Below are 18199 nucleotides of genomic sequence, written 5' to 3' on the forward strand. Positions count from 1 at the left end.
GCGCCGCTAGCGCCATGGCGGTCCCGCCCAGGTTCGACGGCCGCGGCGCCGAGCCAATTATGTGCTCGCGGCAATGCTGTGTTTTATGCTGCACCTGAAAGAGAAAAATACCCCCGGTTCCGTCGCCCCTTCCGCGAAAGCGGAGGAACGCAGGGCCCGGTAGGATGTTACGGCAGCCCATGCCCCCCCCACCCTGCATCAAGGATGCAGCGAGGCGGGGCGAAGGGCCACCTTGGGTTGGGGAAAAGGAGAAGGGAAGTAGGTGGTGTGGGTTCTATGCCGCTAGCGCCATGACGTCCCGTCCAGGGCCGACGGCCGCGGCGCCGAGCCAATTATGTGCTCGCGGCAATGCTGTGTAGATCTCCTGCACCTGAAAATAAGGGAGCCCCCGGTTCCGTCGACCCTGCCGCCGAAGCGGAGAAACGCAGGACCCAGTAGGCTGCGAGGCAGCCCCTGCCTCCTCCCCACATCATCGATGCGGCAGGGGGAGACTGAGGGTGATGGACTGCTCAAATGAGGGATACCTCTCCGCGAGGTGTAGAGAAAGAAGAAAGAGGGGGAAGGGTAGCAACGCGGCTGGGCGACACCTTTTCCGGTCCCAGTACCCGGCCCAATTAGGCTGTCTGCACGGTTTCGTACCGCTCGAGCCGCTCAGATACCGGTCCTACCGAGGCGTCGCCCTGTCCCGCTCCCGCTGGGGAGAGAAGGAAGCGGCACGGCCGGGAGGCACTCCTACTCGCCCCAGTGCACGGACAGTGTGGACTGTCTTTGCGGATTTCATACCGCTCGAGTCCTCCGGACACCGGGGTTCGCGGGGAGCGCCACCGTTCCCGTTACCGCTGGGAAAACCCGTCCTTTCTTGGCCCCACGTCTCACCATGGACTGGGCACGTGGGCGGAGGGAAGAGTCCGCCCTTTGGGGCGCACGGATAGCCAGGGCCCCGTCGGCCGTCTGGACGTCGCGGCGTCCAGACGTTGCCCGACTCTCACCACGAGGAGATGGGGTTGGCTAATAAGAGCAGCGGGGGATGCTCGAGGCATACCTAGACCGCGCCGCTCCCTTTGAGAGTCCAAGAATGGGGTCAGCATGCTGGTCGTCCTGAGCGACAGACTCGGGGAAGAGGAGGGAAATGAGATGCTGGCGGAGGAGATCACAGATCCCTCCGTCAAGCCGTCGACCCCGAGAGCCCTCCGGGTGGCGGAAGAGGAGACTGGGATCCTCCGCGGCCTCCGGGCGCAACCCACGCCCGAGATCTCGTCCATGGCGCTCAGGGCCGTGGGCGAGGTAAAAAAGGTCGCGGAGAGGTCCCGTAACCTTCAGGGGGCCTACCGTGGGGCCCTATGGAGCGCGGCGGCCAGGATGACCGCGTGCAGCCTCGCCCTGGTGCAGAGGGCCACTAACGCCGACAGGTCCGGCACGGGCGAGGCTGCAAGACGGGAGGCGGCGGCGGACACGGAGGGGCGCGAACACCTAAAGACGGAGGGCGCGCTGCTCCGCCTACAAGTCGCCAGCCTCAAGAAGAAACTGGAGGAGGCCCGCAGATCCGGCCCCTCCAGCAACCTGCGGGATGAGGCCCCCTCTCCCATGGAAGTGGATGGGAAAGAAGGCGACAGCCTAGGGACTCGGCCGCGGGAGGGTCCCAATAGTCAGGACTCCTCCGCGGACCGTAAAAGGAAGAGGGCGGGATCTCAGGATGAAGACTCCCCGCCCTCTCCCATCGGCAATAAGAAAAGGGCATCCCAGCGGCTCCCGTCCACCTCCAGCGAGGAGGAAATGATAATGGAGGGGGCCGCCGGGCCCATCAGGGCCCTACTCCCGGCTTCCGAGGAGGCGGAAGTCGGGAGACGATGTCGGGAGGAGGTAGCGCAGGACGTAACGGAGGGGACACTCCCCCCGGGAAACGCCCCTCCTCTAAAGGCGCGCAGCACCGGCGGAGGTAATAACCCGGCCTCAAACAGCCGGAAGAAGAATGCCGCAGCGACGGCCAGTGGGGAGACGCCTCCGCAAACGCGGCCGAGAGACGAGCGGAGGACTTGCCCGGATAAAGGGCGGGCCTCCGTGCCGTCTAGCGGGGAACTAGAGGCCTTGGTGGCGGCCAAAGTTGAGGCCCTGCGGGCCGAACTCCCCGAGATGTCCGGGGGGCGACCCGCACGGCCCCAGAAAGCCTCTCAAAAAGGGAGGAGTGGGGCGACTACGGGGGGTGGGGTGCATAATGCCCCTCCAAACCCGCCTCGATCCCCGGCGACCTCCGCCTCCAATGATGGGGTGGGGAGGAAACCAGGGAAGAAAAAGAAGAAGAGCGGCGGGAATGAGCGGCAGCCTCCGAAGGACATGGCTGCCTCCCGCTGCTCTTGCGGAGGAAATGGGCCTCCCTTCAGAAGAGGACTGCGACATCGCGGTCCTCGGGGGCCCACGATCGCTCTCCTCCCTCCGAGACCGGGTCCAAATCCTGGACCCGGGTAGTGGGGAGGAGAGAAAAACAGGGAGAAGGGAGGTCTAAGCAGACCTCCCAACCCGCTCCCCAAACAAGATGCCGCGGCTAAGGGAGACGGTAAAGGGAAGAAGATCCCCAACGCCATGAAAGGCGGGAAAAGACCCGTCCTCCCCAAGGCTCCTCGCGCCGTCGCGATCACGGTGAGCTGCTCCGCCAGCAGCTTCGCCGATGTGATGCGGCGGGCGAGGAGCCAAATTGATTTGGGAGAGCTGGGGATCGGGGACCTCGGGACCAGGAGGGCCGTCACTGGCGCCCTGGTCCTCGGGATCTCCGGTCCCGAAGGACACGCCAGGGCGGATGCCCTAGCCAACAGAATGGCGGCCCTCTTCGCTGACAAAGGGGACGTACGCATAGCGCGTCCCGCGAAGAGAGCCGACATCCGGGTCCGCGACCTGGACGATGCGGCCACCGTGGAGGATGTAGTCTCCGCGGTGGCGGTCGCCGGGGGCTGCAGGCCCGGTGAAATAGAGGGGAAATCCGCTCTGGACCCGACCGCATGGGTCCCTCTGGTTGAGGTGTCCCCTTGCGGTCACTAAGAAGATTGCGGACGGAGGACGCATACGCGTTGGTTGGTCCTCTGTCCGCGTGGAGGCCCTGAGCAGCCGCCCTCTCCAATGCTACAAATGCTTTGAGTGGGGCCACGTCAGGGCCTCCTGCAGGAGTAAGGCCGACCGCAGTGGTCTCTGCTACCACTGCGGTTCGGCCGGCCACAGGGCCGCGGCGTGCGACGCATCGGCGTCATGTCCGGTGTGCCGCGACGCCGGGCGGCCCTGTGGTCATAGAGTTGGAGGCCCTGCTTGCCAAATGGCTAAGCGGGGCAAAGGGGGACGGAGTAGGAGGAGGAGACGTAAAGCCTCCAATACCCCTCCCAGGGAAAGATCAGGAGCCTCCCCCCCCGACATCGGAGGGGAAGGCTCCAAAACACGCGACCCCGGTCTCTCCAGCGGATCCTGCCCCCAAAGAGCAGAGGGTTTCGCGGGCAGCCGGAGCCAGCAAGAGAGCGGGGTCGCGGGAGAGGGATAACCCAGGTGAGGGCCCCTCTCCCGCGAAGAAGTTAGGGGAAGGCCTGGAGGAACGCGGAACTAAGCCATAATGACTACCCGTCTCCTCCAGGCAAATCTTAACCGCGCTCGCGGAGCTCAGGAGCTTTTGATGCAGTTTTTCCGCGAGCGCGGTTGTGGGCTAGGAATCGCCGCCGAGCCGCATCTCGTCCTCGGGAGTCACCCCACCATAATTGGTGACGTTGCGGGGCAGGGTGGTAAGTGCTCGGTAGCGATATTTTGGCAGGAAGGAGATGCCTCTCCCCCGATCTTTTTCGTGGAAAAAAGGGGAGGTTATGTCGCGGTCGAGTGGGGGGCCCTAGACGTGGTCGGGGTTTATGCCCCACCCTCGTGGAACCTCGCTCGCTTCGAGCACCTTTTGGGCCGGCTAGGGAACCTCATCTCGAGGCGTCCCCAAAGGCCGGTCCTAGTGGCCGGAGACCTCAATGTCAAATCGGCGCTGTGGGGATCCTCGGTCAGGTGTCGAAGGGGCGGGGTGTTAAAGGAATGGGTCGCGTCCGATGGCCTCTGCACTATGAACAGAGGCCGAAGGAGCACCTTCGTCGGGCCGCGGGGGAGATCGGTGATAGACGTCACCTTTGCGTCTCCCCAGGCGGCCCGACTCATACAGGATTGGAGGATGGTGACCAGCGGAGAAAATCTCTCGGATCATAGGTATATTGTGGTTCGGCTGGTTGCCACTCCGGAGGAGGTGCTCCGGAGGCGTGGCCAGGGGGGTGCCCGACCACAGAGATGGGCTCTCCGCAAGCTCGACCGCGACAAGCTGGCGGCCGTCCTGATGGCGGCCACTTGGGCGGAGCCGGGTCCCACTCCGAGAACCCGGCCCGCCATTGAGGACGAGGTGGCCGGGATTCGGGACATGATGACGGCGGCGTGCGATGCCGCCATGCCCCGATCCCGGTCACACCCCCGCCGGTTCGTGTACTGGTGGTCGGCGGAGATTGCGAACTTCGGCGCTCCGCCGGCCAGGCCAGGAGAGCGATGGACCGGCGGGGACGAGATGAAGAGGGCAGGGTGGCCGCCGAGGGGGCTTACCGCGGGGGCGAAAAGCGGGACGCCCTCAAGGCGGCCATCGCTGCGGCCAAGGCCCGTGCCTGGGACGACTTGCTCTCCACCATAGACAAGGACCCATGGGGGCGCCCTTATCATACCGTGATGAGGCGCTTGCGCAACTGGGCGCCCTCACCGACGGCGTCCCTGGACCCCGATTTCCTTGACAGGGTTGTAGGGGCCCTATTTCCGTGGGGGGAAACCTGCGTTCCCCCCTATGAGGGCCCCCCTAGACGGGGAGGATAAGGGAGTCGGGGTCACTATGGTGGAGATGGACATGGCCGTCAGGAAACTCGGCACCAAGAAAAGGACGCCGGGACCTGACGGCATCCCAGGCATAATATGGGCCTTGGCAATGAGGAATGGGTGGGGAAGTGAAGAGCATTATGCTACTCTTTACCTCCTGCTTGAGGGTCGGGGTGTTCCCCAGCCCCTGGAAGAGGGCCAACTTGGTCCTCTTCAGGAAGGGGGGCAAGGCGGAGGACTGCCCTTCCGCTTATAGGCCAATATGCCTATTGGACGAGGCGGGCAAACTATTCGAAAGAATAATACACGCCCGCCTCGTCCGGCACCTATCCCGGAGTAGTCCAACGCTCAACACCGAGCAATACGGCTTCCGGGAGGGACGGTCTAGCGTGGACGCGATTATGCGCATTTGGTCCCTCTCGGAGGCCGTCGTGAGAGGGGGGGGAGTTGTGTTGGCGGTGTCTCTCGACATCGCCAACGCTTTCAACTCCCTCCCTTGGGACCAGGTAGAGGCGGGTGTGGCCCATTTCAGGGTCGCCTCCCACCTGGTCTCAATAATAAGGGACTACTTCCAAGATAGAAGACTGGAGTTTCGCAACAAAGCGGAACTCCAGTGCGGAAGGGCGATGTATCGCGGTGTTCCGCAGTGGTCCGTGCTGGGACCTCTACTGTGGAACATCGCATACGATCAAGTCCTCCGTCTTGCCCTCCCCCCCGGCTGCACTGTCGTCTGCTACGCGGACGACACGATGGTGTTAGCCGGAGGCAGGGGCTGGTGGGACGCCCTAGAGATGGGACGTCTGGCGGTGGACCAGGTGGTAAGCTTCCTAAGCAGGATGGGCCTGAAGGTGGCTCCCCTCAAGTCGGAGATCATGTTCATGCATGACGGCTCCAAGGGGGGGCCGCCAAGGGCCCGAATCCGGATTGACGGTGTCTCCGTGAGGGCGGGTCCCACGATCAAATACCTGGGACTCGTCCTGGATGGCACATGGGGGTTTTAGAAGCATTTTGAGCTTCTGGCCCCCAAATTGGGCAGGGTGGCCAATATGTTGGGTGGCCTCCTGCCCAATCTCGGCGGCCCAAAAAGGAGGGCACGGCGGCTGTATGCTGGCGTCGTCCACTCTATGGCCCTTTACGGGGCCCCGGTCTGGGCGAGCGCGGTGGCGACCAACCAGCGCACTATAGCGCTGGCTCACCGCGCTCAGCGATGGGTCGCCATTCGCCTCGCCCGGGCCTATAGGACGACGTCACATATGGCCGCCACGGCCCTGGCCGGTCTCCCCGGCTGGAGCTCCTTGTGGAGATGCATGCCGAAAATTATCGGCGTGTTAAGGAGCTCCGTGCCGGGGAAGACCAACAACATCTGGCCAGGGCCATAGGATTGGCGAAAGACCAGGCCCGTCAACGCCTCCTCCTCAGGTGGAACCTCCACCTGGGGGAGCGACGGGCCGGTCGGGTACGAGGGTCGCAGAGGCCATCCGGCCCTGTCTACAAGAGTAGGTAGACAGGGCCCGTGGAGAGCTGTCATTCTGGACGACGCAGGTACTCACCGGACACGGATGCTTCGGTGAGTACCTGCATAGGATAGGTAGGGTGCTTAACTCCCGCTGCCACCACTGCGGTGCTGAGGTGGACTCGGCGCAGCACACCCTCGAGGAATGCCCCTCGTGGGTGGCGGAGCGCCGAGTCCTAGTCGATGTGGTGGGAGCGGACCTCTCTCCCCTGGCCCTTATCAGGGCCATGCTTGGGGGAGATGAGGGTGGTCCGCCGTCACCTCCTTCTGCGACACAGTTGTGTCGCAGAAGGAGGTGGACGAGAGGGTCCGTAGGGGCAAAATAGCCCCTGGGGACGGAGTGAGGCGCCGACGTAGGAGGGCGGTGCCTCACTTACCCGCGCACCAGCGCGGAATCGAAGAGCGGCGCACCCGTGAGCGGGGAAGGGATGCCATAGCTAACATTCCTTCCCCCGGGGTACCCGCGGCTGCGCCGCCCCCCCCCCTCCCCAATACCGCCGGGTCCTCCTGATCAACGGAGGGAGCGTTGGGGCGGACCAGGTCCGGACGGGACCGGGCCCGACCAACAGCGCCCCAACAAGAAAGGTATGGTCGGACGGGGGGGCCCACGTCCGGTCACTGAGATGGCGAAACGGGTCGGGCGGATCCTTCCTCACCGACCCGGGAAGGGGGCGGGAGTAAGTTCTACCCCGCCCTGCGGCCGAGGGCGTCCTGGAAGTTATGCGCAAGCGGTTCCCGGGACGCCCTCACTATGGCCACATGGGGCCCCGCAGAGGCCCCCGGCAGAGGCCCCATTTTAGTGGGTAGGCCCCCACCGGTGGTTATTTCCGGAGGGGGAGAGTCCCACACTACCATTGGGAAAGTCCCGTATTTCCCGGGGGTGTGCGTAACGCATTTCCTCTGCCTTAAAAAAAAAAAAAAAAAGAATTGCATATCTGAGTTGTGCTAGCCTAGCACAAGTCAGCACAAGTTTCAGTTTCGCCAGCACAAGAATCTAAAGGGCACTTTACTCTTTACTCTTGATTTTCATTACATTATATTATTATATGGTATAGTGAAAATTTAATAACTAGCAAGAACTAATGCTTATGTACTAATAAATAAAACAGTAATTTTAACATAAAGCAGATGATTTTACAGTAATATAAAATAAAAAATATTAAAACGAAAACGACAAAAATTTTAGAATATAAGAAAAAAACAAAAAAAATAAAAAAACGAAAAATACAAAAAACAAAAAAATACAAAAACACCATTCCGATAATCTCCACCTTGACGCGGTGGAACGCCATACGTGCAGAAAACAAATGCACAACAAAGAGAGATATCTTCCTTACTTCCGTGTAATTTAATATTATCCTGATCAATCAAGTTGCGCGTGCGAAAGGTTGCGAAAATCAAGAATAAAATACCTTTAATATTTTTGTGTTGGCGAAACTAAAACTTATGCTGACTTGTACTAGGCTAGCACAACTCAAATATGCAATTCTGAGTCGATCCAAAGTCTAGAAGTCGTGATTAATAACATAGGCTACGAGCGCAAAGGGCCGCGGTCAAGAGTAAAGTGCCCTTTAGATTCTTGCGCTGGCGAAACTGAAACTTGTGCTGACTTGTGCTAGGCTAGCACAACTCAGATATGCAATTCTGAGTCGATCCAAAGTCTAGAAGTCGTGATTAATGACATAGACTGCGAGCGCGAAGGGCTGCGGTCAAGAGTAAAATGCCCTTTCGATTCTTGTGCTGGCGAAACTGAAGCTTGTGCTGACTTGTGCTAGCCTAGAGCAACTCAGATATATAATTATGTATCGTTTGATTGACTTATACGAGTATAAATCTTACTTTTCTTCTTTTCTGCCTAAAATCGTTTTTTTCGTTTTATTCCTTTCATGATTATTTTTCGAAGATAATACTTTAGCACAATGTTAGCACAACTTAGCACAACCTAGCACAATAAAAAAATTTCGAAAATCAAAAAGTGGGGGGCTACCAAAAAAAAACGGTTTTTTCCATTTTTCTCGCTCATTTTTCGTATTAAAAATTTATAATTCGAGCACAATGTAGCACAAACCTAGCACAAATCAGCACAATTGTCAAAATTAATAAATTCGAAAAGTGGGGGGCTAACTTCATACAGGCGGACTTTGACGCTAGTTCACTTATCGATTGCGAGCTATTGGCGTGCGCAATGAATGATATTATGTATGAAGTATTGAACAAATAATCTGTACATGTAACACTTTCAAAATATATAAATTGTAATCCCAAGATCTGCTGCTTATTTATATTACTTCTTTTTCCCTATTTCATCATATACCATAAATAGTCTTAAAATGTTATCCGGTCTTTTACGGAGCACAGCGAGTGATACATAACACGCAACGCTTGCAAAATCTTGTCGCGGGGACACAGTGTACGTGCTCATTAGTAATAAGAATATCATGTGTCACATTGTTCTTCTTGCGCATCTAACTGTTGAGTGCATACGTTTGCAATATGTCGTCGCGCAATGATATTTAATACGTTTGCAAATTCTTAGAGTTTGCAGCTGCGACTAAAAAATTTACGTCGCGAAATACGCGAGCGGGCGGCACGGGCGGCGCGAGCTGTCGCAAAAACCGCCGCAAAAAATCTGCCGCGGATCAATAAAATGATCTATCGAAAGCAGATAGAAAAAATTATATAATATCAATAATTACCGATCATTAGTATTATGTAAATATGCTGGTAAAAATTATGTAAATATATGTGTGGGGAAAAATAATATCGTGAGAGAAGGAACAGGAGTCGGCAAGCTGCCACGATACAGCAAGAAGAAAAATGTGTAACGACAACAATTTATTTCCTCACATTCCCCACAAAGGAAAATATACAAACAATAATACGCGCTTGGCACTTGGGCCAATCCCGACTAGGTCACGCGACACCATGGGCGACCGCTCACTCGTACACGCGATAATTATTCTAGCTTATGCTAATTAACGCAGACTAAACGCCGGTGTGCTCGCGCGGTACGCGAACAAGGGCAGCTTGTGCACCGCACATGCGGTGCGCACGTGCACAGAAAGCCCGCACGGAACACAAAGCAAATGGCGGCTGACAAATCACACACGCGGTGAGCACGTGCGCGTGACTCGGCGATACAAGCCGGCTCGGCCGCGACCTGGACAACGCACGTCCAGGGCGGAGCGCTCGACGGACGCGTTCCGCAGAAGGCGCACGACACTAGAGCACCCGCGAGACCCGGGGGCTTACGCGGAAGCGCAAGAGAACGTCAGCTCACACGGCATGCATGCGGTGAGCACGTGCACGTGACTCGGCGTTACGAGCCGGCACGACCGCGACCTGGACAACGCACGTCCAGGGCGGAGCGCTCGGCGGTCGCGTTCCGCAGAAGGCGCACGACACTAGAGCACCCGCGAGACCCGGGGGCTTACGCGGAAGCGCAAGAGAACGTCAGCTCACACGGCATGCATGCGGTGAGCACGTGCACGTGACTCGGCGTTACGAGCCGGCACGACCGCGACCTGGACAACGCACGTCCAGGGCGGAGCGCTCGGCGGTCGCGTTCCGCAGAAGGCGCACGACACTAGAGCACCCGCGAGACCCGGGGGCTTATACGGAAGCGCACAAAGACGGACGCGGACAAAGACAAAAGACTTGACGACGTGGCTCAGCTCGACACGACAACGGACTATACCGCACCGGAGAGTACAGAGAGAACAGAACAAAGGCGATAAACGATGCTCGGATCGATCCTATATCAACTCGCGTCGCGCCACGGCGAAGTCGCGAACAACTCGCGCGGCTGGAGTCGCTGTTTGCGGCGATCGACGCGCGATGGCGACTGTTGTCCGTCACACGGCCTAGATCGCGAAACCCGCGAAGGCGGAGGCGCTACATATATTGATAAAAAATTAAGTAATTAAATGTTGGTATATAATATCGGTAATAAATTACCGATTGTCGGTATTATCGGTATTGTGTAATTATATGTTGGTAAAAATTATGTAATTAAATGTTATATAATATCGGTAAAAAATTACCGATCGTCGATAATATTGGTATGCCTCCAAATTACCGATCGCTGATAATACCCCCTGCGGTGACGTCATACCCCTCGCCAACGGTACCTCCCCCCCCCCTCAGAGGACCTGAATTAGAACCGGCCTACAATACCTACTTCTGTTCGCGCAGGTTTGGCTATCTGGGTATTTTTTTTTTATTTATTTTGAGTAATAATAATAAATATTTATTCCATATAGGCTCTTTTTCCCGCGACGCGTCCTCCTCTTCCTCTTCCTCTCCCTTCACCGCTGTCTCTTCCTCTTCCCTAATTTCTGCCTCTTTCTCTTTCTCCTTTTTCACCTCTGCCTCTGCCATTGCCTAGAATAACAGTGATAGTTGCTTGAATGGATATTATTTAATATTTCAGGCTGTAACAAGAAATTAATACTGAAATATTATATAAAACGTTAGATTTAAGATTTTAACTTTCCGTTAATCACAATATTTTTCACGCAATGGTCGCGATTATATATTATGCATCTCACAAATACATTAATTTCCCCTGCTGCTTGAAATAATTTTTCCTTCATTAATATTTGGCTAATGATCAACTACTATTAAAATACATAAAAAAACCAGTGAAGAACAAATTGCCAAGTATTAGTATGGATAAAAAACTTTAACTGTACACCAACGGCGATACGTTAATACCTGAATGTGTATGTATCCGATATTGCGATTAACGGAGAGTTAAATATAATAAAATATACAAATAAAATAGAGTTAAATATAATAAAATATACAAATAAAATATATAGATTTTCACACTTACGATTACTACAATCGGTTCACTCGCCGTCGAGGACGTTGAAAACAAAATATCAGTAAAAGAACAAATACCTTTTCTGCTGATCATATTTACATTTATTAGTACATGTACGTCTTCACACATCTCTCAAGAGATCTTTAATCTTGTATAGTTGTTACCTACGTCGTGTTTTACACATATCTACCAAACATTATTCGTACATAATATTGTGTTTTGATCGCAGCACATAATTGCATTTCAATAATACAATAATGTTACTTTCACTGGGTTCCTTTTAACGCTCTACATTCAAAGATAGCCAATCCTTTTTCGCTGGTTATGTGAAATTTTACAGTGGCACAAATGCTTCAAGTCCAATTACTGTTTCTAAAGCGTCAAATTTGGCTCGTATGATTGTCAGCAAATTGATGCACCCTTTATACAACACACATGTCAAACAAGAGGGCAATCTATCGAATTCTATGTGCCATTCATAGCATAGCTTGGCTATCTTTGCGATGTGTCACAGTAAAAACATTTAACATATAAATAACTCTCCGGTGAGATGTCATCTTTTGGATGTACTTAAACTATTATCGTGAAAAGAATATGCGCGGATCTTGAATATAGAAATAGAAAAATATATATGTTATAGGGAAGTGCTCGGGACATTCAGCTGAAAGTTCTGAACAGGAGTACTAAAGTTACAATTCTGCTTCTCAAAGATCTGTCGTCTAAATCGTAAAATATCACATTCTTCGTTCGATATATCTCTAACAGTTTAGCTCCACAGCAAAGAGATAAAGCGTAACAGAGGTATAAATACATAGCAACATCTCTAATACATAAATATTCTCTTTGTTTCTATTCCTCTCCCTTTCTATGTGTAACGCTCTCTTATTCAAGATTTCTTATTATAAAAAAAAAAATTAATTAATTTCTTTAAAGAGGAACTCCTGAGTCTGGACTATAGATACATTAGATGGAAGTAAAAGTAGCAGTTGTTAATATGAAATTATATCAATAATAATTATCACATTGTAATACCACTTTGGAAGAGTATTGCATTTTTCAAAGTATACTTATAATCGATAAATCAAGATTTCGAAATGTACGAAATTTGGTGTAATGTTGAACATAATGTGGCACATATCGAAGGAAAACTCCGTCACAGAAATGCAAACGATATTTGAAAGATCGTCGAGATACAAAGTACAAAATATAACTTGATTGCTTCTTTTAAGAACTACTTATCTCAGTTGGCTTCTTAATCTCACGACTCCCCATATACTCGAAGTGTGAAATACATTACAAAAGAATTTAATTCAATTCTCCCGTAAATCTATTGTGTTAATCGTTTTTAGACATTAGCTTACCAACATTCCCAATTATACAATCCCACTCTGACTGTACAATTATTCTGCTATTATTTTCATTAAGTTGCATTGTTAGTGTTGGTAGTATGCATCACCATGAGATCGGTTGTTTGTATTAAACGAGGTGACCAGAGTAACGCAACGGACCTTCAAAAACAGATATAAATTGCAGCATTCGTAGTACAGATATATTCGTAACACAAATATTAATACGTACCTCAAGCACGAGAGTGGCATCGTGTTGACTCGATAACATAGTATCACCGCCAAAAGAATGCTCCAAGTCCGCAACGGACACAGTATCGTAGCTAGTGTGCCGTACGCTAGCCAAAAGAAATAGGCCATCGCGGTTTGCATCGCGATTAACAGCGCGAACGGCAAGTGTCGCCAGATTAATCGTAATTTCGACAACGGTTGTCTTACTGAATTCTCCACGTCTTGCAATCTGAAACACGAACGATTTAAATTAACGTTTCTTTTTTTCTTCGACGACTGAATGCGAATATGACTATGTTATTGCAAATATCACGCACCTACGATCAACTTGATGCGCTAAGATCAACATAAGCGGCAAGTGGAAAGAAAATAATTGAAAAAATCCGTAAGCATAGGTGAAAGCGCCAGGTAGATACGCATTTCCAACGAATGTACCCCACGCGAAGATCACGCCTATGTGGTTTTCAATTACTTCTCCTACTGTCCAAGGACCTACAAACGACACACATCACATCATACGATTACACATAGTTAAAGATATATTAGTATATTTTTATGTTTTAGGGATAAAAAAGGCTAATGTCTATTTCTTCAGACTTGAATTATGCAAGTTTTAGAATCTATAAACATATTAATAAACGATACATGCGTAAAGCAGATTGATTAATTAATGCTTTAGCAGTCAAAAACTGAATTTACATGAGAAACTCTTTTCCCAATATATTTGAATACTCACCGACAGCCAGATACAAGGAATAGAGTACCAACGGAAAGAACAATCTATCAATAGTAGATAATATCCACAATTTCCTCAACCACCAATGAAAGAATCTGATGGGCAGCCGCGGTCGATGCATATACTTATCTGTGTTAAGAGGAACCTTAGTATATGTGCTTCACATTGTGATGCAAGATAAGATTCATAAACTATATTTACTTTCGCAGAGTATATGAAGAAAGCGAAGTAAGCACAGCGGCACTACTAGTAATGCCAATACAGTGCAGAATAGGAACTGAAACTATGTGAAACAGTGATGTTAAATTATAACACGCGCTATACATGAAAGTGTAAATATAATCATGATAATCTGCGTTGACTTACAATGTGACTGACGTCAAACATTAGCACCAGTCTGGGTAAAACGCGGAACGACAGCCGTGAACCGTCGAGAGAAAATGGATGCGATACGATTTTCTCTCTGCCTTCTTCGTCGATCACGCGTACCTGAAATATACAATAGGGATTTATTCGTTTTATACACACTTATAGCACTTTAATTAATAAGCAATCGGAACGTTTACTGAACTGTGATTTGATGAATACCGTTCCTGTACATTGTTGTGTTCCATGGCAATACGTAAAGAGGTCCCTTAACATGATCACAAGTTTGCCAGACATCGTCGCCCAACTGAATTTCTACAGACTTTAACGGAACTGTGGAAAACGCCACCACTCTGTAATAAGCATATTATTTTGTGAACGTATTTCATAAACGGTACAAACGTTCAGTTAGAATAATATATTTACCTGATGTGCGTGGATGCGATAATGGATTTCAAATTTTCTCTTCGCGGCATCATATATAACGCGTGCTTAGGATTGGTGATTAATGCTACAGGCCAATCATTGTGCTTTATATCAATGAATGAAAATTGGCCATGATCTACTGCCGCGAGACGGTACCTAATAATATGCGTATATCAAGTAGGTATCTAACATTAGTAAACTGAATAAGAAATAAGTCGAGAGCAGAATAAAAGCGTAGTTATCTTTAAAAACAATATATATCTAAAAGAACACTCGTGTGACCAAGTGTGACCAAGCAAAGCTATTGGTATTAATATTTTATATGATATTTAATTATTATGCAAATAAATTGATTATCAAAATTATATACACGCAATTTTAATCTATCATAAATGCAATGCATATTCTAGAAAATAAAACCAGCAGAAATGAAATTATGCATTTACAACGAAAGTTCATTTCATTTGTCTTACATTCTATTGTCTTTCCAATCTGCCAGTTCTAGCTCAAGGAAGCCCGCTTGTTGCAACGTATACATATTTGGTACCATACCACCGAGTGTGTGGTAATGACCACATAGATACACCATGCTTTCTTTATGTCTGCCTTTTAATATATAATCAATTTAGGATTATTTATATATTTACTCGATTATCAGGAGATATAGGACTGATTTTTCCAGCCTCTGGATAAATTAACTACAAGTCATATGTTTGTCTTTATTTTTCCTTCAAATTAGACAAAGACAGACATATAATTTAAATTATTTTACCAAAAAGTTGGAAAAATTAGCCTGTAGTGTACTATATTTATCGTACCTAGAATATTCCTAATACCAATATCAGATTGTGACAATATGCATGATGTAGGATAATGACCAAACCAAATTATATAATCTGTATTAATTTCTCTGGACTGATTAACCAATTGTTGTATCTTACTAATCTCACGTTGATCCAAAACACCTACAAAATTAAATGGTCTCTTGGGGCCTGGCTTCAAGCAAGCATCAATTGCAATAAAGGAGTATGTTTCAGAACCAACAACAATATTGTATATATAAGATCTCGGATGCTTCTTTCCTTGAACAGAGTAATTGGAATAATAATTGTTCTTGGAACTAAGACTGACCACGTTGAAGTTATCTGAAAGATAACATTAATTTTATTAACATTTTATAACAATTTTCTTACTAAGCATTACCTTGTATACAAATTTACATGTGTTAATCTCTTACCATGGTTTCCCCTAACATCCAACCACAATGTTTTCTCCCTAATATTGGTTTCATCTATCACATATTTATAATACTGCCATTCAGCAAGTATTTGCTTAGAACCCATCTTATCTTTAGCTTTGGCATCGGTCAAATCTCCTGTTACAAAAGAGAAGGTATAAAAGATAAAACACTTCAAATATTCTGTAATAATTTAATCAATGTGTGGTAATATGCAAGATATTACCTGAAGCTAGAACAACCACAGGCTTGATTGCATCTACCGTCACATTGCAGAATTTTTTTAATTCTGATATCCTAGATGGATCTTGAAAGATACTTATATGTATGTCCGATATCTAAAGATGCAAAAAGCCATTACGTCTCTATGATATAATAGAATGTCAAAATTCTACTGTGCTATTAACTACCTGAACAAATTTATATTAACAAACCTGTAAGAACCACATCAAGTGGTCATATGACTTTCCTATGTCATAATATTTTGGTCTAAACCCATTGGTCTCACCATAAATCTCTTGTAACGATTCGTCCTGCATATGAGAATCGACATTGATAAGGTCGGCTACATTTGCCACGAAGATGGACAGCATCAGCACAAAGATCAAGAGGACAACGGTGGATTTTGTTATTTTCATATCCTCTTTCGTAGGAGTTGGGTTTCGTGGTGATTGTTTTTTCAACGACAACAGTTATACGCTTTTATCGGGATGAAAGCGAGGAAGACCTTGGTTTTTGTTATGGCCACCTGCTCCGAGCCCGGTAAACAAACGTGCCGTCGATTCACATTGAAATCGGTAACAGCCGGTAGCGTCCACGTCTCCGTCGGGGAACGAGAGAGCTGGGGAAGACAGTCAATCGACTTAGAGGCTCACCTCAGAATCATATCTCTCGCGTTTGCCGTGCGGCAAACGACGGGCGTGCATCGAGACGTCGTGACGCGCCTTTAGATTCCCGGCGACCATTGAGAAAAAGCGAGTAGCGTCAAAAGTTATGCGCATGATTTGTATTCGAATGAAACAAGATTAGTTGAAGACCAATCGTTCGAAAAACTTCTCAAAGATAACGATTTGATTCGAACGATCGATCCTTTTTACGTTGTTATATTTTTATGCACTTACATATTTATTATTTATATCTCTCACGAAGCCCAGTCGCGACATGAAAAATGCACGAGAACACCGGCTCGATACACCTGCAATCTTTTCTATTTCTGTCCTAGAGGACGAAGAGTCACCTGCATTACCGATTCACATTCAGTGCGTGCAGATTGCTAATTCGGATTGCATTCTAAAACGTCCTTTTTGAGGAAATTTTACTCGATATTCTCTATAGTATATGTAACGTATGTGAACTGTAGGTGTTAAGTAAAATTTTCCTCAAAAAGGACGTTTTGAAGTGTAATCTCGGTTGATAATTTGTTATGTACCATCATTATTTCTGCAACAGGGGTCTTTACCACGCCACGATCATGTACTACACGCTTCACGTATCACGTTGTCGGATGACACTACGTATAATTAATATACCAGAAAGAAGCCTGCAGCCCTATGCACAATGCCAGGCAACAGGCAATAGGAATAGACATTAGCCAATAGGAACAGGGAATAGAAATAATTAACCAATCTGATTTCCTACTCCCTGTTCCTATTGCCTGTTGCCTGGTATTGTGCATAAAGCGTGAGAGCGGCCACGCCATATGTTTGAGCGACACCGATTTTCACGCTGGTGCGATGCGCCATCTGCACTCATTTTTCAGGTGGAACTACGTTCCCCATTTTCAGACGATCCCGGTAAAGCAGCGATTCGGTGCGTGTCTATTCTACGCCCATTTCCTGACGATTCGTGTCCGTGCTAAGCGCATAATTGCGTGGTTAAGAACATGGACCATTGCGTACGAACTTATATTCCATTCAACATGCACATGATCTTTTCTCTTTACGCACTGTCATAAATTTATTTACGTGTATATGCGTACGAAATATCATATGTACGTGTATATGCGAGAATCTGACCGCGACGCTGAAAAGCACGCCTACTTTAATGTCCTACATAACGCAACGATATTAATCGCATTATTATAAAACATTAATTCCAGTAGCATAAACTATGGAAAAACTAGTAATCTCTTTAAATAACATCAATACCTTTCGTGGTTGTAGAGAAATAAGGAATAAATGCTAGCGGCATGTAAGAGCTTGTTCGCAACATCGAAACATTCGCGCATTTCTATACTTTACCTAAAGCAGTGGTATTCATCGTAATCTTATAAACAACTAATTCCAATAGAGTAAAGTGTGGAGAAGACAGTGCTTTTTGAACGAAATCGATATCTTTTGTAGTTGCCGAAATTAAGCAATGCTAGCGGCATGCAACAGGCTGATCGCGATGTACATCGAGACGTACGCGCGTTCCCACGCTTCCCACCTAAAGAAATGGTATTCGTAATATTATAAAAAGCTAACCCCAATACATTAAAATGAGGAGAAGACGGTGCTTTTTGAACGAAACCGATATCTAATGTAGTTACCGAAAAAAAGCAAAAAATATTGGTGGCATACAAACACTTGACCGCGACGTCGAGACGTACGCGCGCTCCCACGCTTTACCTAAAACAATAGTATTATTCATAATATTATAAACCACTAATTCGAATACACTAAAA

The 18199-nt window shown here is 48.8% G+C and overlaps 3 protein-coding genes across 7 annotated transcripts; 2 read left to right on the plus strand and 1 right to left on the minus strand.

Annotated features, from left to right (window-relative positions):
* The first annotated feature begins 2577 nt into the window (after positions 1-2577).
* On the plus strand, positions 2578-3030 carry LOC116844352. Its single transcript, XM_032815774.1, has one exon. The coding sequence runs from the start codon at positions 2578-2580 to the stop codon at positions 3028-3030; it is 453 nt and encodes a 150-aa protein (XP_032671665.1).
* Positions 3031-3586: 556 nt separating this feature from the next.
* LOC116844353 lies at positions 3587-4772 on the plus strand. Its single transcript, XM_032815775.1, has 2 exons — positions 3587-4470; positions 4676-4772. The coding sequence occupies exons 1-2, from the start codon at positions 3587-3589 to the stop codon at positions 4770-4772; spliced, it is 981 nt and encodes a 326-aa protein (XP_032671666.1).
* Positions 4773-12611: 7839 nt separating this feature from the next.
* LOC116844429 (transmembrane protein 62-like) lies at positions 12612-17134 on the minus strand. 5 transcript variants are annotated; one of them, XM_032815930.1, is made up of 15 exons: positions 16964-17134; positions 16656-16752; positions 15969-16375; positions 15761-15872; positions 15535-15672; positions 15116-15442; positions 14771-14903; positions 14298-14453; positions 14077-14224; positions 13872-13994; positions 13707-13788; positions 13506-13634; positions 13087-13261; positions 12771-12998; positions 12612-12700 (listed from the first exon to the last, which is right to left on the minus strand). In XM_032815930.1, the coding sequence occupies exons 3-15, from the start codon at positions 16170-16172 to the stop codon at positions 12613-12615; spliced, it is 2043 nt and encodes a 680-aa protein (XP_032671821.1). In that variant the 5' UTR covers positions 16173-16375; positions 16656-16752; positions 16964-17134; the 3' UTR covers position 12612. The 5 variants fall into 5 exon arrangements, with proteins under 5 accessions (XP_032671821.1, XP_032671819.1, XP_032671822.1 ...); XM_032815928.1 differs by having other exon boundaries at positions 16656-16771; XM_032815931.1 differs by having other exon boundaries at positions 15969-16478; positions 16656-16771.
* Positions 17135-18199: the final 1065 nt, after the last annotated feature.

This window comes from Odontomachus brunneus, unplaced genomic scaffold, assembly GCF_010583005.1.
Source record: "Odontomachus brunneus isolate Ranch 3 - 2012 unplaced genomic scaffold, Obru_v1 Obru_scaffold_041, whole genome shotgun sequence".
In the NCBI taxonomy this organism is placed as follows: Eukaryota; Metazoa; Arthropoda; class Insecta; order Hymenoptera; family Formicidae; genus Odontomachus; species Odontomachus brunneus.

Coding starts and splice junctions, on each gene's coding strand:
- LOC116844353 (XM_032815775.1), top strand. CDS start 3,587: ATGACTACCCGTCTCCTCCAGGCAAATCTTAACCGCGCTCGCGGAGCT. Junction 4,471..4,675: donor TCCCGGTCACACCCCCGCCG/GTTCGTGTACTG, acceptor TCTCCACCATAG/ACAAGGACCCATGGGGGCGC.
- LOC116844429 (XM_032815932.1), bottom strand. CDS start 16,172: ATGAAAATAACAAAATCCACCGTTGTCCTCTTGATCTTTGTGCTGATG. Junction 13,995..14,076: donor ACGGTATTCATCAAATCACA/GTTCAGTAAACG, acceptor TGTATATTTCAG/GTACGCGTGATCGACGAAGA. Junction 13,789..13,871: donor TGTTTGACGTCAGTCACATT/GTAAGTCAACGC, acceptor TGTTTCACATAG/TTTCAGTTCCTATTCTGCAC.
- LOC116844352 (XM_032815774.1), top strand. CDS start 2,578: ATGAAAGGCGGGAAAAGACCCGTCCTCCCCAAGGCTCCTCGCGCCGTC.